At 37.6% G+C, this 24,099-nt stretch overlaps 1 protein-coding gene across 5 annotated transcripts in view; it reads right to left on the bottom strand.

Moving 5' to 3' along the window:
* Positions 1-24,099, bottom strand: part of RAPGEF6 (Rap guanine nucleotide exchange factor 6) — a 228,136-nt gene that overhangs the window by 95,502 nt on the left and 108,535 nt on the right. For all 5 annotated transcript variants that reach the window (XM_060093317.1, XM_060093318.1, XM_060093316.1 and 2 more), the window contains one exon: positions 10,654-10,785. In XM_060093317.1, the coding sequence (XP_059949300.1) occupies positions 10,654-10,785 (132 nt within the window). The remainder of the gene's footprint in view (positions 1-10,653; positions 10,786-24,099) is intronic.

Here is a 24,099-nt window from a genome sequence, read left to right on the forward strand (position 1 = left end):
AATGTATTAATACCTGCTTTCCAACAAACACTTGTATTCCTTAAAAGTACATTTCCTAAAATATTAAGTGCAAGAAAGAGAAAGACAGTTTACCAACAATCATTTTAGGAGTACCTTGTTAGTATATGCTGGGTGTTATAAATAAGGTATTATTCTTTCAGCACTACGTCTAGAGTCTAGTAGGGTAGACAGTCATGTAAATTAAGAACAGAAGTATAAAACAGGTAAAGAGTAGTACTGAAAAGTGCTAAAATTCAACAACTGTGAAGGACTGAACAAATACTTATCTCTTTCCAATACCTTATTGTTGAATCTAACAGTAAGCAAAGAAGAGCCAAGGTTACTCTACCAGGGGTCCCCAACCCCCCGGCGGCAGACGGGTTCTGGTCTGTGGCCTGTTAGGAACCAGGCTGCACAGCAGGAGGTGAGCTGCCGCCCCCGCCATCGCTCCCCATCGCTCGCATTACCATCTGATCCATCCCCAACCCCCCCACCCCCGTCTGTGGAAAAACTGTCTTCCAAGGAACCAGTCCCTGGTGCCAAAAAGGTTGGGGACCACTGCTCTAAGCAATCCTAAAAAAATAAACTTATACTTACAACCTGAACTTTGCAAACATACTAGTCTCAGATACTTGTAAAAGAACTGGCAGATTTAAAAAAAACTGTGAATTTAAATGTTACTCATAGAAAACAATAAAATAAATAAAATTATTTATTTACTTTTTGTACTTTGTATTTTTTACTTTTTGTACTTCAGGACAAAATAAAATTGTCCTGAAGTGGATTATTAGGCAATATTTCTAAATATTATACTCAGTTGATTCATATTATAATAAATGAAAAAGCATGAATACGGAAGCAGATATGGAAAAAAATGAGTAGAACATACAGAAATTTCATAATAAATAAGCACTCATACATGAGGATTACTGAAAACTATGGAATCTTCATTCAAATATTTAAGTCTCATCTCCTGTGTTGAACATTTACTATTTTGTCTGCCCAGAAGAGGTTCTTCCTTCTTTTAGGGAGTTGACGTTCCTCTGCAACTTAACCCAGAGATTTCAAAGGGAAACAGTGCCCTGTTCCTGGCTAGGGAAGCTAAGGGAGAAAGTCCTTTCCTCTGGATTTTTATAACTGGAGCTGGAGGGCAGAGCATCCTTTCTCCTCTGGTTGATGAATTGTAAGAATGTGACGCAGAACAGCCTACAGCCACACGGGAATGCCTTTCTGTGGTGGGAGAAAATGGAATCAACTGACAGAGTAAAGGGCAGGGGAATGCGGAGGAAGGACATTGAACAATAGAGCAGACACAGAAAGAGATCTAGACAGACAGACACAGAGCAACAAAGCAAAAAATCAAAAATATATCATGCAGGACAGAGATGGAAAGAGCACAGCATGTGCAACAAAGATGACCTGTGACAGAAAGTGTCACAGAGAGAGAGGGAGGAAGAGCAATCAAGCAACAAGGAGTCAAAGAACTAGAGAGACAGGCCAACAGGGGCAGACCCACTTGCAAGCATCCAGGTTCCTTGAGGCCAGAGCTGCCTCTGCTTTCTCTGGGGGTCAATAACTTATCTGTTCTGGCTTTAGTTAATTCAAGTTAAGGCTCTGATACCTGCAACTGAAAGAGTTCTGATTTGTTTTGTAAGACCAGGTTCTATACTTCCTTTGGACTTCTGCACCGCTTTAAGTAAGAGCTTTAATCAATAGTTAACAAACTAGATTAAACACCCAACTTGAAATCTTTAAGATTAGATAAGCTGGTTCTTAAGGATCTTATAGGGGCAATCCTATCTTATGACTAGTATGCTCTCCTGACTTATTTTGGTTATGAAACTTTAGGGTTTAAGCAGAGTGCATTTCTGAATAATATACCTTTGGAACTAAAAACTTGCTAACAAGTTACAATCTCTTTTCAAAGATAAGTAGTTTTAATTTAAATGTGTAGATACTAAAATGACTTTTGCAAAACCCAATTTATCTACAAACACTGATTTTAATCTAAGAAATGAGTGTTAAAAACATTGGATCAATAGTTTTTACACAATTTTTTTTTTTTTTTTTTTTGCGGCATGCGGGCCTCCCACTGTTGTGGCCTCTCCCGCTGCAGGGCACAGGCTCCGGACACGCAGGCCCAGAGGCCATGGCTCACGGGCCCAGCCACTCCACGGCATGTGGGATCCTCCAGGACCGGGGCACGAACCTGCGTCCCCTGCATCGGCAGGCGCGCCGCACTCTCAACCACTGCGCCACCAGGGAAGCCCTACACAAGTTAATTTTTCAGAATATAGATGCTCACCTCTGGAGTAACAGCCTTTTTCTCTTTTATCAAATTTTAAGGACAATCTACCTTAAATCTGAGTTTTTAAACTACCCTGTCCTCATCTCAATCTCAGGTTTTCATCCCCTGACCAAGACTATTTCAACCTAGTCTCATTCTGACCTTTTAGATTATGTCTGATAAAAAGATGGATAACTCACAACATAAAAATAAGGCAAGGGCTTCCCTGGTGGCACAGTGGTTGAGAGTCTGCCTGCCGATGCAGGGGACACGGATTCATGCCCCGGTCCGGGAAGATCCACATGCCGCAGAGCGGCTGGGCCCGTGAGCCATGGCCGCTGAGCCTGCGCGTCCGGAGCCTGTGCTCCACAACTGAAGAGGCCACAACAGTGAGAGGCCCGCGCACCGCAAAAAAAAAAAAAAAAAAAAAAAGGCAAGATGCAAAGAGGGGTGGGGGTGGGATGAATTGGGAGAATGGGATTGACATATATACACTATTGATACTATGTATAAAATAGATAACCATGAGAACCTACTGTATATAGCACAGGGAACTCTAATCAGTGCTCTGTGGTGACCTAAATGGGAAGGAAATCCAAAAAAGAGGGGATATATGTATATGTATAGCTGATTCACTTTGCTGTACAGTAGAAACTAACACAACATTGTAAAGCAACTATACTGCAATAAAAATTTTTTTTAAAAAGGCAAGATGCAATTAAGTTATGTGGATAATAGGGAAGGCTTACTGTCATCTGCATGAAAAGTGAAGATATTTTAAGAAAATAACTCTTTAGGTAGAATGAAAATCATGGGTAGTGACTGGGAGATGACTACTAAAAGAACCCTTTTAGGAACTTTCTAAGGCCATCTGCAAAGGAAAGAATATAATCTCTTCTTACCATTGTCCTCTTTTACCTGTACTTTTTTCAAAGTAGGATAAAAGAAAAAGGATGAATAAAATTAGTTTTAAGAGAACATACTCAACTGCTAAAATGTTAAGAGCCTACAAAAGGGATAAGGTGGTAAAATAATAATGAAGAATAAAAATATGGGGACTTCCCTGGTGGCGCAGTGGCTAAGAATCCACCTGCCAATGCAGGGGACACGGGTTCGAGCTCAGGCTCAGGAAGATCCCACATGCTGCGGAACAACTAAGCCTGTGCGCCACAACTACTGAGCCTGTGCTCTAGAGCCTGCAAGCCATAACCACTGAGACTGCATGCCACAACTACCGAAGCCCGCGCACCTAGAGCCCGTGCTCCGCAACAAAGAGATGCCACCACAATGAGAAGCCTGCACACTGCAACGAAGAGTAGTCCCCGCTCACTGAAACTAGAGAAAGCCCACGCACAGCAATGATAGACCCAATGCAGCCTAAAATAAATAAATAAATAAATTTAAAATATGTACAGCTTAAAAAAATAAATAAAAATATGAAAGAGTGGCCAGAAACATGCTAAAAAATTACAAAGGATTTTAAAAAACGTAAATAAAATGTGCTACATAGAGTCCAAGGTCTAAAACCTTGACCAGGGCTTCCCTGGTGGCGCAGTGGTTAAGAATCCGCCTGCCAATGCAGGGTACATGGGTTCCAGCCCTGGTCCGGGAAGGTCCCACATGCTGCGGAGCAACTAAGCCCATGCACCACAACTACTGAGCCTGTGCTCTAGAGCCTGAGAGCCACAACTATTGAGCCCATGTGCCACACCTACTGAAGCCCACGCGCCTAGAGTCCATGCTCCACAACAAGAGAAGCCACCACAGTGGGGAGCCCTGCACTGCAACGAAAAGTAGCCCCCACTTGCTGCAATGAGAGAAAGCTTGCAAGCAGCGACGAAGACCCAATGCAGCCATAAATAAATAAATAAATAAATAGATAGATAGATAGATAGATAGAATTTAAAAAATATATATAAATCCTTGACTAAACAAAGGCAAGCCAGGTCTTTAAGGTAAAGGTAGATATGAGGACCACCAGGACTCGTAGTCACTATATGATGCTGCTGAGGATGCAGTTCCTAGGAAAAACGTTTATTTAATAACTAGATAAGATTTTTTTTTTTTTTTTTTTTTTTTGCGGTACGCGGGCCTCCCACTGCCCGGGCCCCTCCCGTTGCGGAGCACAGGCTCCAGACGCGCAGGCTCAGCAGCCATGGCTCACGGGCCCAGCCGCTCCGCGGCATATGGGATCTTCCCAGACCGGGGCACAAACCCGTGTCCCCTGCAACAGCAGGCAGACTCTCAACCACTGCGCCACCAGGGAAGCCCGATAAGATTTTTTTAAAATGTAGTATCCACAATATCCAGCATACAATATAAAATTACTAGACAGATGAAGAAGCATGGAAATGTGACCAATAATCAGGAGAAAAATCAATCAATATAAAGAGATGCAGGAATGATCAAATTAGGAGACATGAATTTTTGACATTTATTATAAGCAAATTCAAGGATTCAAAAGAAAGTACAAACATAATTAAGGGTAAAATGGGAAATACCAATAAAGAAATGTAAACTGCAAGAAGAGTAAACTTGAAGAAGGGCAATAAAAACTACCCAAACTGAAGGAAAGAGAGGAAAAAAGCCAACAAGAAAATTTAACAGAGCCTCAGAGACTCACATAATATCAAAGTTATTAGAAAAAAGTAGGTCAAAAGATATGCCACATTCATTAAGGTACAGTTCGAAAAAGATCGGAGCCCTGTCCTTTCAACTATTTTAACCCAGCAGTTGGAATACAGCAGACCCTCAGAAAGATTATGATAAATGCATTAAGCCCAGAAAAAAAAAAAAAAAAAGTATGTTGGTGAAAGGGCTAACAAGACAAGTATTAAACTTCTTGCATTTTTCTTTTTCCCACAGTATGAATGTGTCTCTGTGTATATGTGTAAATATAATTTGGTGAGGCAGACAGTCTGAGGTGATTTTCTGTTGACTTGGCCTTCTCCAAATAAACCACCAGCGGATTTCCTTTTCCTGTTTTCATCTACGTAAACATGAAGGTATGATGAGGGGAACTAGAGGTTAGAATGAGAAGTTATACAAGCTTATAGAAGCCATATCCTCAAATTTAGAGCAAATATTAAGCCAGAATCTTAGACTTTCAGTGCTTATCTTTCCTGAATTCCCATTTTTAATATTTCATTCAACCTTTTTCATGGATCACTTAGTCCTTATGTTTCCTCTCTGTTTTTCTAGTCAGGGCAAGAACCCTGTGAAATTAATCCTTCACAATAATGCTGTCCAGGCTGGCCATTCCATTATCTCTACAACAGGACAGGTGGTCAAAGTAATGCCTCCCTTGCTCTGGATCGTCAATTAGTTAGTAGTGATCCTCTGCATTTTCCCTGGAAATATTGATTTCTACTTTCAAATGTAATTCAACTAAAAAGAATTCTAGATTGCTTCCTAAGTGCCAACACTGTGCTTAACTCAGCATGAGATAACAAAAGGAAGAAACAAACTCTGCACACTACAAATTTACCATGATGACGAAAAAGCTCAAGTTTAAAAGTAACCACACTAAAAAGCAGAGTGAAAAAAAGTGATAAGAGCCACAGAAAAACTGCTGTAGGTTCCAACATGTGAGAGGCAATACGAAAATGTCATCCAGGTGGAGCTGCAGGAAGAACAGCATTACCAAAACAGGGCTAGAAAAAGACAAACACGTTCAGGGAATAGCATACGTATTTGTCATGGACCAGAATCTAGAATGTGTTAAGTGGGAAACAGTGGAATATAAAACCAGATTTGCAGATTATGGTTAGAAATGAAAGGCTTGGAATTTGAATATAAATTTGAAATGAAGAGTGTAAATTAGATAATGGTGAAGTACTGAAGATTTTTAAAGAGAAGGAAAGTCATTCTTGTAATGAAAGCAGAAGTTTAAAAAATGGAAATAGGCAAAGATAACTGAGACTTTGACTAGGAGACATGATATTCTTAACAGAAATATTAAAGACAAGTGGAAGAAAACATGTAGCAGGGCAAAAAGCTAGTTGAAGTATCAAAAGAACATCCAGGTGGAAACATGGCACCAGAGTTTTGGAGACACTGGCAGTAGAGCACTGAGTTAAGGAATCATGCTGCCATGAGGTGGGATTTTTAGGATCACATTTACTTCCTATATAAAAACCAAAAAAGACAGGTGGGGGATGAATGGGTGCCTGAGGTTATTTAAAAATAAGTTAATGACAAGACAACTGCTTTAGGTTCAATAATTAACATTTTACATTTTACAATCCTCCAGCTCTTGGAAAAGGAATCCAGAAAGCAACCCTCCTTATTTCTCTTGAGTATTCTTTGAAGATACATAAAATATTCTATCCAAGAACATTCTAACATCTTAATGCATACTCTTAGCTAAATTTTAAGCTAATCTGATTAGAAACATATTCATACTGAAACAATTACTTGCATTTTTTCTAAACTGTGATAAATGCTTTATTTTGAACTTTCTTTGAGATCCAAGAGCTTTTACTTTTAAACCAGAACACATGAAAGCTCTCAAGAAGGAAATACATAGGAGCAAAGTCATACATTTGGCCATATAAAATGGTACTGTAAACTATATTCCTGTTACAAACTGCTGTTAGGATGTCTCTCTTCTCTTTCCCCTCCAGTCCTCCAAATTAAAAATACAGTTCACCCTTGAAAACCATTGGTGTTAGTGACACCAACCCCCTTCCCCCCCAACAGTTGAAAATCCACTTATAACTTTACAGTCAGCCCTCTGTAAGTGCGGTTCTGTACGTGTAGTACTGTAGTGTGTATTTATTGGGGAAAAAATCCACATATAAGTGGACCCGTGCAGTTCAAACCTATTTTGTTCAAGAGTTAAATGTACTCACATATTTTGTAAGGCTCTGCTTATACTGTTTTAGGCCATGACTGGGTTAGGTATTCACTTTTAAAACCTCTCAAATGTTGAAATTTGGATAACCAGGAAAACTACTTCAAATGTTGCTGGTCAAGGTATATACACTGGCAACATACATCTGTAACTAAAAGGTGCCTTGAAGGATGTTTGGTCCTGTCCAAAATGTCCATGAGCATATTTGGTCCATGCCAAATGGTCTGGGACAAGATCAAACACCAAGGACCTTTTGGTGTGGACCAAATGTCTGTTAACCAAAGAGTATATTCACAGCTTTCACAAGTACTAAAAGGAGGCCTGAGGTTAAGGGAGAGACTGAAGGTCCAGTATTGATATTTAACTCTAAGCTCTCTTCTTCTCTTTTAGTCCTGAGGACCCAATTGGATACACACACACAATTTAGTTGGTATTATTTACCTTATCCATAGTTTTTGTTTTTTTAATTTGTTAAATTGTAGGTCTAGAAATTCTACATTATAGGAGATATAGTTTATCAGTCTATTATTATTCTGTTCATATTCCTTTTACCCTCTACTAATAATTCCTTTAATCCTTTCCCACAATTTTATTCAACTTTTATTTTTAACTATACACTCTATGTCCTCTTTAAAATTTTTTAAATGTAGAAATAATAATGTCCATTGAGAAAAACATAAGACAAGCTGAAGGAACATAATAAAAACTACCCACAATCCTACCATCAGCAGAAAAACTGTTACTATTTGGTAACACATGTCTTGAATTCATATATACATTCCATGTATACAGTATAAGACATATACGTATGTATTTATTTACTTTAAGATTCTGATTTCTTTTCCTTCTGTTTTTATCTTTGTATATTTGTTTTGTTTTAACCTTTATTCTGTTTATATCCTTTGGCTAGTGTCCTAGGCTTAACCGAAGTCTGAGTTTGGGGACTTTTACCTTCTTTGGCTGCGCTTTAAAGAGTTTATCTTACGTTTTTGCATATTTGACTTTAGTATTATAATAGTTTTCTCCTTTAAATTTCTGAATTTCTGTTTTGGTTCTTGAATTTCATTGTTTTTGCTCATCTGTTTACTCTCCCTAAATTCATTAAAACTTATTTTATCTTGTTGGTTAGTTGACACATTTCACAGCATCATCTTTTAACTATATGTTTTCATTTATGTGACCTTCTGGAAAACGTAAAACCAAAAGGGCAGAAAACAGATTGGTGGCTGCCAGCAGCTGGGGATAAGAAGAAGGAACTGACTAAAAAGGAGCACACAAAGCCCTTTTTGAGGTGATAGAAATATTCTATGTCTTCATGTAAGCTATACTAAAGAGGGTAAATTTTATTATTTGTAAATTACATCTCAGCATCAAACATATACATACAAACACACAAACACAATGACATAGGAAGCAGAACTGATATGACTTAACAGTGAATTATCATGATCAGGGGAGGAGGGCCAATGGTAACCTTCAGGTTTCTGGGGGTATGAAAAGGTATCTTGTTTATTTTGTAATGAAGGGACTTTTTTGATGTGCAGGAAAGCTGGCAAGGATACCTGTCCACATGTTCTGCTATGTTAAAATGAATCTCTTAAAAGGTAGAATGAACTGTGGAAAGTGTTACTGAGGAAGGAAAACATACAAAAGGTTGGCGCAGGGCAGTCACATACATGGTCATGGTCCTACAGGAGAAGACTTCCAACTATACCAGCAGGTAGGCTCGAGCTCCAGCTTCAGGTGGGTCATCCAGTAGGTGAACATCCTGTGGATGCTAATGTAAGTGCAATTCTTCAGAAGCTCCTCCAGGATCTTGCCAAAGAATCAGGACCCCACTGTGTACAGCCCATCTATTAGTTCAGTGTAAAGCACGGCCTTTCCAAGTGACCTTGAACCTCAATCTCTGCACTATCTTCTTGTCCCTTTTCTCACAACCATCGGGAGCTCTGCTCCTTGCTCCAAAAAGGTGATCACATCTGGCTTAGAGATGGATATACTAGTGAGTTCAGGTACCTATAGTTCATCAACATTACATCTCTGCTTTACTGTCTCTCTTTGCAAGGTCCAGACATTCCCACTTATCTTGAGAAAAATCTAAAGCCACATCCCTGAACTTCATTAACCCAGGGTCAATCTTCCTTAGTGTTCTTCCCTAGGAAAAACACAGAGTCCAGAGAAGCACAGCTGTACTTTGACTTTTAGGTATGCAACAACTCTAACTTAATCCACAAGATACTTCTTTTGCGGAGGGGTAGAATGCATGAAGCCCAATAACTCGATGAACACAGTAAGTGGCCCCAGAACCACTGCACTGTTTTTAACTTTACTTTTAAAAAACTTCCTGTTCTATCTACTATAGTATGGTGAAGAAGGAGAATTCCTTGTTCTCTCTACTATAAAATGCCAAACAGGGGGATTTAGATGGCATGTCCACAGCAATAATCTTTGTAGAAAAAAGCCTCACATAAACCAAAAATGGAGACTTTTTTCCATTTTGCACCTGCCTGCAAACTTCCCTTAACAGAGGAATGCTGATTTTCATAAAACAGCTAAATCCGTGCAACTCAACAGAACCACAGTCTAAACTGTTTTCCTCAGACAACAATGATTCTATTTCAACAAATCAGTACTCTATGGTAGCCACTAGCCGCATGTGGTACTTGAAAAATGTGTCTTGGGCTTCCCTGGTGGCGCAGTGGTTGAGAGTCTGCCTGCCGATGCAGGGGACACGGGTTCGTGCCCCGGTCCGCGAAGATCCCACATACTGCGGAGCGGCTAGGCCCGTGAGCCATGGCTGCTGAGCCTGCGCTCCGCAACGGGAGAGGCCACAACAGTGAGAGGCCCGCGTACCGCAAAAAAAAAAAAAAAAAAAAAGTGTCTTGTCTGAATTGATGTGCCATAAGTTAATATTAAACTTTGCCTTTTGAAGACTTAGTATGAAAAAAATAACTCATTCATAATTTTTAAACACTGATTACATGTTGAAATAATATTTGAATATACTGTGCTAAATAAAATATATTATTAAAATTAATTTTACCTGTTTCCTTTTAATTTTTAAATGTGGCCACTGGAAAATTTAAGTCTTTATAATACAAAGGCAAGTCTAATCTTCTTCATGACTTTACTTATAGAAGACTTAACTAATCAACTATTGAATATAATAAAAATTGCCTTTTTATAAATTTAAGTTCAGTTGTTTCAAGAACCATTTTCTAATGCAAGCAAATATTATATATTAATATAGATTCACTTGGATAAAAGAAATGAAAAAGAACACTATATTCATGCACTGTTGGACCATATTTAATCACTCTCAAAAGATAGATCACCTCTTTCATTAGGCTTGTAAATTTGACACAGTAAACAAAGCATAGTTTCTCAAAGACCTTATGTCTAAATTTCACACCCTAGTTAAAAGATACATGACCACCTAAGGCACATGCACAAGGTATTCGGCAGAATAAAAAAAGCCATATGCACAGCAAACAAACTCCTAATGTATTACCTGATAGATATCTGATAAACTGCTGCTCCCAGAGTCACTGGCAATGCTACAACCAGACTGACTAGAAGACACATGAGTCACCTGTGGATGAGGGTTGTCTGCAATGTGCATCTTGGTAAGATCGGCTGGAAGCTGAAAAAGAAAAAATAATTTAAGATAATCTAAATATCAAGCATTACCTTTAAAGAGTTCTTGACACACTGTAACTTCTGCAACAACATTTTGTTTTACGTACATTTCTGTGCAACCTAATTTCTAATCTAAATTCTCCATTCTTGGGAAAAATCTTAGAAAGTGATAAGAACCAAATCAGCATTCTGACTTTTAGGCAAGCCTACAGTGGAAGCCCACTCAGCAGTTTTCAAAAGACATTACCATGAGTAATGGTATTTCAGAGGAAAAAACTGGCCTTTCCTCAAATAAAAATATCAGCTGTTGCTACTGTAAAAGGTAGGAATGCTCGCTTGCTCCCTCCCTCCTTCCCTCTCTCTCTCTCTCTCATACACACACACAGATACACACACAACACACACCTCACTAACACAAAATGGTTGCTAAATTCAGAACAAAACAGCAAAACCTTGGATTAAAGTACAGCATCTGGCACCAAGACTTAAGAAAACTAACAGTTGACTGCATTCAATATTCCAAAAATTTAGTAAGCCTCTTTTCATTTAATATTGTATTAGCTTATAGTTGGCCCCTAAAAAATCTGTTAGTAATCATAATTATTTAATGAACATCTATGCTAGGTATAGGGATAAAAGAGATGCAGAAGGAAATGATTCCACCACCTCATCTTTAATATGGTCAGTGATACAAGTTGTACAATATAATTCACACCATATAACTTAAAAAAATTTTACAAAATAAATGCTACAGGAATTGAGACAAGATACAAACCATTGTGCTCCAAAGCGGTGAGAGAAAATTTTACAAAGGCAATATGATGATGTATATTCCAAATAATTTCTCTGCAACTAGCTATTCAGGACTACTGAGAGAAATCTATTTACTTTTTAGAGCAGGGTTTCACATTACTTTATTATAGGAAAATGTTATAGAAACACATACATAACAGTGGAAACTAAATATACTCTAAAGGAGAAAACGTCCAAGCCTGAATTATATTATCTCAAGAGGAAGTCATGGTAATTATAAAAATTTACATGAAAAAAACTACATCACAAACTTCCCCTGCTGGGATAGGTAATTCAGACGAATCCTGTAACTCAGATATACAGAAAAACAATAACACACACAATCTGATCCTTGAAGGTGCTTTTCTCTTAAGAGTATTTTCTGATTCCTAAAGAGAAGGCAAACAGGTTGAGAAGCACTTCTGATAGCCCCTGGTTAGAGAGACAAAAGTTATATTCCAAGGCCTAGCATGGAAGGGCCATGCTTTGGATTTGGACCCTGGAAAGTACATTATACCCTAGTAAATAAGTGTGATCCAAAAGTAAACTGATGCTCATTTTAGAATCATCTCAATCCCTGATTTTGGATTAAAGTTATACAGGATTATGAATGCTTCCAGTCAGCTTCTGAAAGCAAACACAAAACTTCACCACAGAAAAAAAAAAAAAATCATCCTAGGCCTCAAAATACTAAAAAAAATTTCATACACAATATCCATTGCTCAAATAAAACCAGGCACATTACGAGACAAGATGGCATTCATGAAAACTAAGGGAAATAATAAACTCTAGAAACCAGTGAAGAAAAACTTCCCAAAAATGGAGTTATCAGATACAGATTCTAAAATAACTATATTTAATATATACCAGTGGTTGGAAAACATTTTCCTCACAGGACCAAAGAGTATACACTTTAGGCTTTTGCAGGCCACATACAATCTCTATGTTATTACTTTTTGTTTCTTTGAAAAAATTTTTAAATAACCTTTTAAAAATGTAAAAGTCATTCTTAGCTCACAAGTCATACAGCTCACTGGCCATATTTCGTCCAGTTTACTGATCATGACATGCAGAGAGAAAGACAACACTAAGAATTTTAGCAAAAAAACAGGATAGAAAGCCCAGAGATAAACTCATGCTCATATGGTCACCTCATCTTTGACAAAGGAGGCAAGAACATACAATGGAGAAAAGACAGCCTCTTCAATAAGTGGTGCTGGGAAAACTGGACAGCTACATGTAAAAGAATAAAATTAGAACACTCCCTAACACCATACACAAAAATCAACTCAAAATGGATTAAAGACCTAAATGTAAGGCCAGACACTTAGAGGAAAAAACATAGGAAGAACACTCTTTGACATAAATAACAGCAACATCTTTTTTGACCCACCTCCTACAGAAATGGAAATAAAACCAAAATAAACAAATGGGACCTAATGAAACTTAAAAGCTTTTGCACAGCAAAGGAAACCATAAACAAGATGAAAAGACAACCCTCAGAATGGGAGAAAATATTTGCAAGCAAAACAACTGACAAAGGATTAATCTCCAAAATATACAAGCAGCTCATGCAGCTCAATATCAAAAAAACAAACAACCCAATGCAAAAATGGGCAGAAGACCTAAATAGACATTTCTCCAAAGAAGATATACAGATTGCCAACAAACACATGAAAGAATGCTCAACATCACTAATCATTAGAGAAATGCAAATCAAAACTACAATGAGGTATCACCTCACACCAGTCAGAATGGCTATCATCAAAAAATCTACAAACAATAAATGCTGCAGAGGGTATGGAGAAATGGGAACCCTTTTGCACTGTTGGTGGGAATGTAAATTGATACAGTCACTATGGAGAACAGTATGGAGGGTTCCTTAAAAAACTAAAAATAGAACTACCTTATGACCCAGCAATCCCACTACTGGGCATATACCCTGAGAAAACCATAATTCAAAAAGAGTAATGTACCACAATGTTCACTGCAGCACTATTTACAATAGCCAGGACATGGAAGCAACCTAAGTGTCCATCAACAGACAGATGGATAAAGAAGATGTGGCACATATATACAATGGAATATTGCTCAGCCATAAAAAGAAACAAAACTGAGTTATTTGTAGTGAGGTGGATGGACCTAGAGTCTGTCATACAGAGTGAAGTAAGTCAGAAAGAGAAAAACAAATACCATATGCTAACACATATATATGGAATTAAAAAATAAAAAAAGAAGAACCTAGGGCCAGGACAGGAATAAAGATGCAGATGTAGAGAATGGACTTGAGGACATGGGGAGGGGGAAGTGTATGCTGGGATGAAGTGAGAGAGTGGCATGGACATATATACACTACCAACTGTAAAACAGATAGCTAGTGGGAAGAAGCTGCATAGCGCAGGGATATCAGCTAGGTGCTTCTTGACCACCTAGAGGGGTGGGATAGGGAGGGTGGGAGGGAGATGCAACAGGGAGGAGATATGGGGATATATGTATATGTATAGTTGATTTACTTTGTTATAAAGGAGAAACTAACACACCATTGTAAAGCAGTTATACTCCAATAAAGGTATTAAAAATAAATAAATAAATACTTTTTAAAAAGAAAGTAAACAGATGGGTTCTGTAACAAATTTGACAGAGCTAAGAAAAGAAACAGAAAAATAAACATTGGTCTGAAAAAATATCTAGAATGAAGCATGGATAGTAAAAAGAATGAAGCTAGGAGAGAAGGGCCAAGAGCCAAAGGATATACAGTGAGAAGGTAACATCTGAATAACCGGAGTCATAGAAATAGAACAGCACTTAAGGCATAGAAATGATGGCTAAGCATTTTTCAAAGTTAACAAAAGATACAAAGTCACAGACCAAGTAGCTTTAAGAATTACTGTCAAGATAAATAAAAGCCAACCCATACCTATGCACACCAGGGTAGAAGTGTTGGGGAAAGAAACAAAGAGAAAAGTCTTAAGAGCAGTCTGGAAAAAAAGAGATTGCTTTGACAAGAGCAAAATTAAACTGATGGCTGACTTCTCAACTTGGAAGCCAGAAGACAATGGAGTGTTATCTCTAAGAGCTAGAATTCTACACCCAGTAAAAACAGTCCTCAAAATGGGCAAAACAGTCATTTTCAGAGAAACAAAAATGAAGAGAAATACTCCCACGGCTGATCTACAGTGAAGAAAATCCACTGGGAGACAGAAAATGATTCCAAATGAAAGCTTCTAGATGAAGGAAAGAAGGAAAACCAATGAAAATTGGAAATGTGTGAGTAAATCAACATGAATATTGACTATATAAAATAGTAACACAAACCAAAAGAAAGGTTATGTAGTTATATTAATGTCAGATGAAGTAGACTTTGAGGCAAAGGCATTAATAGATGCAAAAGGGGACATTTCATAATGGTAACAAGTTCAACACTAAATAGATTTGCACCTCGTAACACAGCCTCAAACTGTATTAGGTAGAAAAATGACAACAATAAAAGGAGAACTAGATGAATCTACAATTATGCCATGAAACTTTTACCACCCATCTCTCAGGGACAGAATAAGCAAATTAAAAAATGTAGATACAGAAGATATGAACATGATTAACAAATCTGACCTGAAGTGTATATATCAACACACAGAACACTGCAATCAACAACTATAGAATACATTCTTGGGCTTCTCTGGTGGCACAGTGGTTGAGAATCCGCCTGCCAACGCAGGGGACATGGGTTCAATCACTGGTCCGGGAAGATCCCACATGCCGTGGAGCAACTAAGTCCGTGCGTCACAACTACTGAGCCTGTGCTCTAGAGCCCGTGAGCCACAACTACCGAGCCCGTGTGCCGCAACTACTGAAGCCTGCGCGCCTAGAGCCCATGCTCCACAACGAGAGAAGCCACCGCAATGAGGAGCCCGCGCACCTCAACAAAGAGTAGCCCCCACTCGCCAAAACTAGAGAAAGCCCAGCAACGAAGACGCGCAGCAACAAAGACCCAACACAGCCAAAAATAAATAAATAAAATAAATAAATTTATTAAAAAAAAACTATAGAATACATTATTTTAGGGTATATACATAAACATTTATAAACACTGATAGTAAGGCAGGCCTCGACAAAATTCAAAAGGTTAAAATTACACAGAGAGACGGGGGAAGGGTAAGCTGTGACAAAGCGAGAGAGAGGCATGAACATATATACACTACCAAACGTAAGGTAGATAGCTAGTGGGAAGCAGCCGCATAGCACAGGGAGATCAGCTCGGTGCTTTGTGACCACCTAGAGGGGGGTGGGATAGGGAGGGTGGGAGGGAGGGAGACGCAAGAGGGAAGGGATATGGGAACAGATGTATATGTATAACTGATTCACTTTGTTATAAAGCAGAAACTAATAAAAAATTTTTTTAATAAATAAATAAAATTTCTTGAGAGCAACTGAAAAAAAATTACACAGAGACTATCCTATGATTACAGTGCAAATAAGGTAGAAATAAGTAATAAAAAGATAACTAGAAAACTATTATGTATTTGGGAAATTATAAAACAAACCTCTAAATAGCCCACAGGTCAATGAAGTCACATTGGAAATTAGAAAATATTTAAACAGATTAAAAATTAAAATGCTATATATCAAAACCTGTGGAATAAGCTAAAGCCATACTTAGAGGCCATTTTATAGCTCTATTATGAGTACTAAAAAAGGAAGCAGAAAATCAAAGAGCTACCAATAACTGGTTTCAATAATACAGAAGATAGAGGAGTATGTTCCAGCTCAAAGATGTTCCTCTTACTTAGTGTCTACTGTTTAGATACAAAGAAAAAAATCTCATCTAGTAATGAAGTAAATAGAAAGGCAAAGACTGAATATAATTTTAAAATGACAAATGTCTGGTTGGGGTGTTGGGATGAGGAAGATATTGTATATTCCAAGATTACTACAGAGGTAAGACCAAGGAAAAGGAAGTCAACCATAAAAGTAACACAGTGAACCAAAGCCACAAAAGCATATCTATAAACTGGCTTGGTAATGATACTTACAATGTACTGAGTAATCGTCATCCTTACTAGACCCTAAATGGCAAGCATTATTATTATCATCCCTACCTTACTGATGAAGAACTGAGGCAATCAGACTAAGCAATTTGCCCTAGATCTCACACTCACATAGCAGTGGAGTTGAAATTCAAACCCAGGTTCATCTGATTTCAGTACTCTGCTATACTCTACTTTATGCCAGGAACTCTGCTAGAAAAGATGAAAACAGATGGGTCCTACCATCAAGGAGCTCAGTCTAATAGTGGAGAGAACACAAAGAGTTAAAAGTATATAGATCTGATTTCTAAGTCATGAAGAAAACTTAGATCTTCATATAGGAATCCTCTCAGCCTAGCTATCTGATGGGAATAATGATGATGATGATTGAAACTAACATCTGAGTGCTCACTATATTTACCAAATAGGTATACTACAGCAAATATATCCTTCTACATGCTTCTTATATAGATTATCTAATTTGAGTAAGGGCTACTGCAAATTCCAGAATAGCGAGTAAAGTAAGAATGATAAATGTAATGAAGGCTGTAGTAGGACTAATGCTTATTAGGGCTAGGGTTGCTCCTCCAATTAAATGAATTAATAGGTAGATGTTATTATTTTACCCGATTTACAGATTAGGAAACCAGCACCCAGAGAAGTTATAAAGGTTGCCCATGGTCACACAGCTAGGAAGCAGGGGTACTGAAATCTGAAACCTAGGCTGCCTGACTATAAATCTGTTGTTCTTTCCTACGAAGTTGTTTCCTGATATTAAGTTGGGAGTTCATAACACCCGGTACTTACTATTTTCTTTAAAACCAAGAAAACATAAAGGAAAAGGTTTTCTTCCAATAGGAATTCTTGATTTCTTAAAACTTCTCCACTGTCTTTCAGCTCATCTGCCCTTTTTCCTTTCCTGACCCCAGACAGGATTTAATAGCTGACTTTTCATCAGCAACCTCAATTCACTTACCCCATCATCTTCCAGCCTACCAGGTCTGGCAAAATTTCCTATTTTCCAAACCCATTTCCTATACCTGAACTTCTGAGCTCTGTTGGAGTTCACCTATCCATGAAGACTAGTGTCAAAGTTTTATTTGGAGGCTGGGAAGGCTAATGGCTTAAATACAGACACAGATTATGAAAGTACATAGTTTCTTGAAGACTATGTATACATGTAAAGGGAAAGAGATGTATTAAGAAGAGGTAGAACGTAATAAAAAATGTTAAGCTAGGTATTTTGAAATTGATTCCTGCAATAGAGAACTACTGTAGGTTTCTGGGAAGGGCAGTGACATAAGATCAACACTGTATGTCTCACACAGGCTTAACCCAGCAAAGTGTATATTTCGCCGACTCGAAGTACCCTATAGGTCCAGGCAACTTTTTGGGGCAACTGTTTCACATGCAGAGACTCAGATATCCAGGCTGCTTTGGTCTCTTGGCTCTGCCATCTTAACATGAGGCCACTTAAGTAATAGCAGCAGGAGAAAAAACGGCTGGAAGAGATTGCTAAACATTGCCAGCAATCACAGAAATAAAAATTAATACAAATAACTTTTTTCCCCATCAGACTGGCAAAAAGATAATTTCATAATACAAAGTATGGGCAAGGCAATGGAGGAAAACAATACTTTTATAAATTGCTAAAGGGAGTTATGAATTGATACAGCTACTCTGGACAGTGATTTGGGGAGTAGCCACTCTGAGGGAGCAAATGTAAGATTTATTACATTTAAAATATATAAACCTTATGACTCAACAACTCCTCTTTGGGTACCTACCCTAAAGAAGCATACAGGTGTACAAGGGGGAATGTACAAGGACATTCATTATAATGTTTGTAATAGTTTAAAAGATAAACAAGTATCGCAGGGAGAATAGCTAAATTGTTATATAGCTCATTATGGACTACAATGCAACAGTTCAAGGTATAAAACAGATCTGTATGTTCAAACCTAGATAGTTTTCTCAGATTTACTGACTGAAAAACCAAGTTTCGTGATAAATGTGAAAGATGTGACTCATTTTTTAAAAAAACATAAAAATAATACCACGTATTTTCTGGGTATATAATTATCTAGGTTTGGGGGAAAAAACTTGGAGGAACATACACTAGATAACCAACAGTAGCACTCTATAGTGAAGGTGAAAGATCGGGGCTGGTGGTCCAAAAGGAATTTTAGCTTTATTTGCAATATCTAGCTGAGATGTTATACTTCCATATGGAGAAAGAATTCCCCTATTACTTCTAAAAATAAACTATTTGAAAATTTTCAGAACTAAAAACAAATATATACACATGTGTGTGAGGGCAATTTTCTTCCTTCCCATTTAAAAGTGTCCACAAACACTGGAATGTGCTGAAATTCTGTACCTCTTAGCAACTAGGGGTTGCTATATACACAGTATACATTCTGACTTTTTATAATGTTGAAAATATTAAGATCCAAAGATGAATTTTATTAGAATGCCTTGTGACAACATGACAAATACTGATACACTTGATTTAAACTAGAGCCAACAATGAACATTTACCTTATAAGCATTGGAAACAGAGTAGAAAGTGATATAAAATTAGATTAAGAACAAAAGCTCCCAACATAAGGAAGCTGAGAAATGAATGGGAAGTGAAAAAGGAGTGCGTTTTAACTTCACTCCTTTGAATGCAGCACTCACACTCTTTATATTCCCATTGTATATTATATACATAAACATAAATATATTGTTATATAATTCATATTTCACTTTTACTACCTAATGAAAGCCTACCATAGTGATGCCTACCCCACATACAACACCTGCTCATTAAGAACAACTGAGTGGGGGACTTCCCTGGCGGCGCAGTGGTTAAGAATCTGCCTGCCAATGCAGGGGACACGGGTTCCAGCCGTGGTCCGGGAAGATCCCACTTGCTGTGAAGCAACTAAACCCACGTGCCACAACTACTAAGCCTGAGCTCTAGAGCCCGCTAGCCACATCTACTGAGCCCGTGTGCCACAACTACTGAAGCCCGTGTGCCTAGATCCTGTGCTTCGCAACAAGAGAAGCCATCACAATGAGAAGCCCACGCACCGCAATGAAGAGTAGCCCCGCTGGCCGCAACTAGAGAAAGCCCATGCACAGCAACAAAGACCCAACGTAGCCAAAAATAAATAAAATAAATTTATTCCCCCAAAAAAGAGAAACTGAGTGAATATCTGACTTCTGAACACTGTCACTCGGAGGGTTTCCACGGATATCTGAACAGATAAAGCCTTAGCACAGACACATTCAGTATTTCAGGGTGAGTAGCATTTCCTAAACTGTATATGCCGGAATACTGTTTCAGAAGACAAAACTCGTGGATATATTGGGGGGAGGGGGTTGACGGCTGAATAAACTAGCAAATAATGCTATACCATATGCCCCCTTAACTCTTTACAACAAGCATAAGCATATTTATGGAGGGTCCAAGAAGTCCCACAAAAAAGAAATCTGTTTTACCCAGCATCTTCATTTTCTTTTTCCCCCAATATTCTTATTAACATCCTGTCAATGTAAGAAATAATGCTTTGGGACAAACCCATCCATCTATCCAAGAAACATTTATAGGACAATTAGTTTGGGGGGAGCAGTGGCAGAGATCTCCTTCAATCTAAATTGGCATGAATGCAGGCAAGTATAACATAAGTGTAATATTACACAAATGTTCAAGATTCTAATTCATAGTTAAAAACTTAGTCTTCAAGAATAACCTGCCAAAACTAAGAATGATAGTAGGGAAATGTACCCTTTAATAAGTTTGCTATCTGAAACTTTTTGCCCCTTATAATTCATAGCCAAGCATTATTTCATTTAAATGAAGGTTACTCAAAGGGCTCTAAAGTATGAAAAATATCTATTATTAACCCTAAAAATAATGTTTAAAAACTACACAATTCCCCAACAGAACAGCATTCCTCAAAGTTCACTATTAAATTCCAAACTGCATTGTTAGAACTTTCTTTTTAAAGCATAGCCACCTGATACAGAGGAACTGTGCCTACCCAGAAGTCACTCATCCATTAACCTTAAAACTATCAAATAAAGATGATTCTTGGGCACATCACAAAGTCTGTAAGTTCCTGTATGCTACTCACAGTAAGACATTTCAGAAACACATACCCATTAACTATATATATAAATAAATTTCTAACAAGCTTGGTGGTCTAATTTCCCAGTTACTCAATAAAGAGCACTTAGTGTATACCTGGTGCTAGTCATAACAGTGATAGATATCATGGGTTTGGGGAGATTTTTTAAAACAATTAAATAATTCAAAAAGATACGTGTACCACAATGTTCACTGCAGCACTACTTACAGTAACCAGGACATGGAAGCAACCTAAATGTCCATCAACAGATGAATGGATAAAGAAGATGTGGCACATATATACAACGGAATATTACTCAGCCAGAAAAAGAAATGAAATTGAGTTATTTGTAGTGAGGTGGATGGACCTAGAGTCTGTCATACAGAGTAAAGTAAGGCAGAAAGAGAAAAACAAATACCGTATGCTAACACACATATATGGAATCTAAAAAACGGTACTGATGAACCTAGTGGCAGGGCAGGAATAAAGACGCAGACGTAGAGAATGGGCTTGAGGACGCGGTGGGGTAAGGGGAAGCTGGGATGAAGGAGAGTGTAGCAGTGACATATGTACACTACCAAATGTAAAACGGATGGCTAGTGGGAAGCTGCTGCATAACACAGGGAGATCAGCTTGATGCTTTGTGATGACCTAGAGGGGTGGGATAGGGAGGGTGGGAGGGATGCTCAAGAGGGAGGGCATATGGGGATATATGTATACATATAGCTGATTCACTTTGTTGTACAGCAGAAACTAACACCACATTGTAAAGCAATTATACTCCAATAAAGACATAAAAAATTAGAATAAGTAACAAATAAAATAACAAATGCAACTTAGAGAGAAAGATCTCATTCTCACTAGGGGTAGAGAGCAGACTAAATGTACTGAAGAGTCCTGACAAAGACTCAGAATCACAATGTCCAATGCGGTAGCCCTAAGTCACACATGGCTACTGAGCACTTGGAAGTGTGGCTAGTCAAACTGAGACATGCTGTAAGTATACAATGCAAATTTGAATTCAGTAAAAACAAACAAAAAAAGGAAATATCTCACTAATAATTACTCTATTTTTATTACATATTTTAAAAACTCTACTGGATATATTATTACATTAATTTCACCTTATAAAGTTTTTTAAAAAAATAAGGCTACCAGAAGGTTTAAAATTACATATGTAATTCACATTGTATTTCTGTTGAACAATATTAGGCCAGATACTTGAATGAGCATGATGCATTCAGGAAACAGTAAGCAAACCAGTGTAGCTCAGGTAGAGATGTATACTATAGGAAGACACAAGAGATGAAGGGCCAGACATAGCGTTTTGGGATGCTTAGATTCCTTGTCTTAGAAAAGACCTACTAAAGAGTTTTAAGCAAGAAAATGACTCTAAGAAATATACCTTTAGAACACATTACTCTGGAAGCATAGAAGATGAAATGGAAGAAAAGCATACATATGGGAGACAGGAAACATTCGTCAAGGCACAAGAAGATAGAGGTCTTATGAAATTAAAAGCAAGCCACCAGAATTATAAAGTACTTTCTAGGGCTAGACAGAGTGACATATCAAAGAAGTGTCAGCTGACAGTGAGAGAGAGGGTTAAAAACAGATCCTAAGGCTCCCAAAGCAGTCTAGAGCCTGTTTAATGGAAACAGTCTAAATTTCCCAAAAGCCCTAAAGGAAACAGCTATAACTAATCATAGCAGCCTTGCATATATATACAGCAGCGCTGTGCCTGACGCATGTGAAATTGCATTCCTAACTCATTATTTTTCCTGAAAGATGAGGATGGGGGGATGCACTGTTAAATAACTCAATAAATATTAGAGTTTTTTTTTAACTCTAAGACACATATTTCTCCCCACTTTTTAACATTTTTAAAACCACAGAGCAGTGTTCAATCAATATTTGCATTTAACAGTGGGTTTGTTAAAAGTGCAAATAGAATTCTTGAGAAAACAGGAAATCAGTTTAAGAGTGCCTAACAAGTTTGAGGACACATAAGGAAACCAGAGTAGTTGGGGTAGTGTAACAAGGAGGAGTGTAGGGGAAGATGAGGGGAAGAGAGATCACATACTGTCTGGCAAGTCATGGTTAACTTTTACTCTGAAGAAAGAATGTCAAGCAGGAGGAAGTGATCAACTGTGTCAAATGCTGCAGATAGGTAAAGCTAGGGAAGGGTCAAGAAATAACCTATAGATTTAGCTGTGTATAAAAGTGAGAATGGAAGCACTTCCTAGACCAGTGACTGTAGGAGCTACCTAAGGAAGATGGAAGTAAAAGTAGTAATGCCTCCTCCATCTAGTAGACAGTCACTTGGGGCAAGCAACTGTAACAGACCAGATGATGAGCTCTCAAATAAGAATCAATCAAGAAAAGTCAAACCCCTGAAAGAAAACAACAAAAAACTCAACTAAGAAAAATCTGAACTTGAAGAAAGAGCTAAGACAATCAGGAAAAAAGAATAGCATCCACAAAATGAAAACAAGTTATTAAACAAGGGTGGTTGTAAAAAAGCATCACTTAAGAGATTTCAGGTATCAATAACATAATAATTAAATTTAGAAATTTAAAAGGTAAATAGCAGGACAGAAATTAGTCACAAGTGGAGAATTAGTTAATGAGCTAGAATATCAAACTGGGAATGCACAGAGTGAGAATAAAGTATGAAACAAATGTTGAGAGACATTATGGATAGATCTAGAGTTCCAACATATGGAGTGACAAGAGAAAAAAAGAGTTGCAGTTTTCAAAAAATAATAAATTTCCCACAAGTGAAGACAAATGGGAATCTTCAGCTTGAGGAAGACTTTCAAGTGCCAAAAAGGGGAAAGAAAACAAAACAAAAAATTAGATAATCCATGGTAAAACTTTATGGTATCAAGGATAAAAAATAAAACAAAACAAAGCAAATAATGCTAAAGGGAAAAAGACTTGAGATTTATTATTTTATATACAAATAAGCAAATATTTGAAGGGTAAATATAAAGGAAAGCATTTTGAACATTGTTGCTAGAACTATTTATTTGATCAAGAAAATAAATCAACTCAGAAGTACTGAATCTGAGTAGCAGAATGGGCAACATACATGAATTAATAAAAATGAGTAAAATGTTTTAGAAAACCAAAAGTAGCAAGTATGAAAACTTAACCACAAGTTTAACGTGTTTAATCACAATCCAGTTAATATTCCATCAATAATAACATGAAAGTTGGGGTGGGTGGGTGGGGGGCGATAGGAGAGATGTACTCTATCATAAACACTTAATTTACATAGTAAAGTACCACTCATGAAATCCTGTTCAGATAATATTTGGTGTCGTTTAATGAAACCTTACAATCTAATCTTTACAATGCTCTTTGCCTCTTCTATACTTG

This window comes from Mesoplodon densirostris, chromosome 3 (assembly GCF_025265405.1).
Source record: "Mesoplodon densirostris isolate mMesDen1 chromosome 3, mMesDen1 primary haplotype, whole genome shotgun sequence".
In the NCBI taxonomy this organism is placed as follows: Eukaryota; Metazoa; Chordata; class Mammalia; order Artiodactyla; family Ziphiidae; genus Mesoplodon; species Mesoplodon densirostris.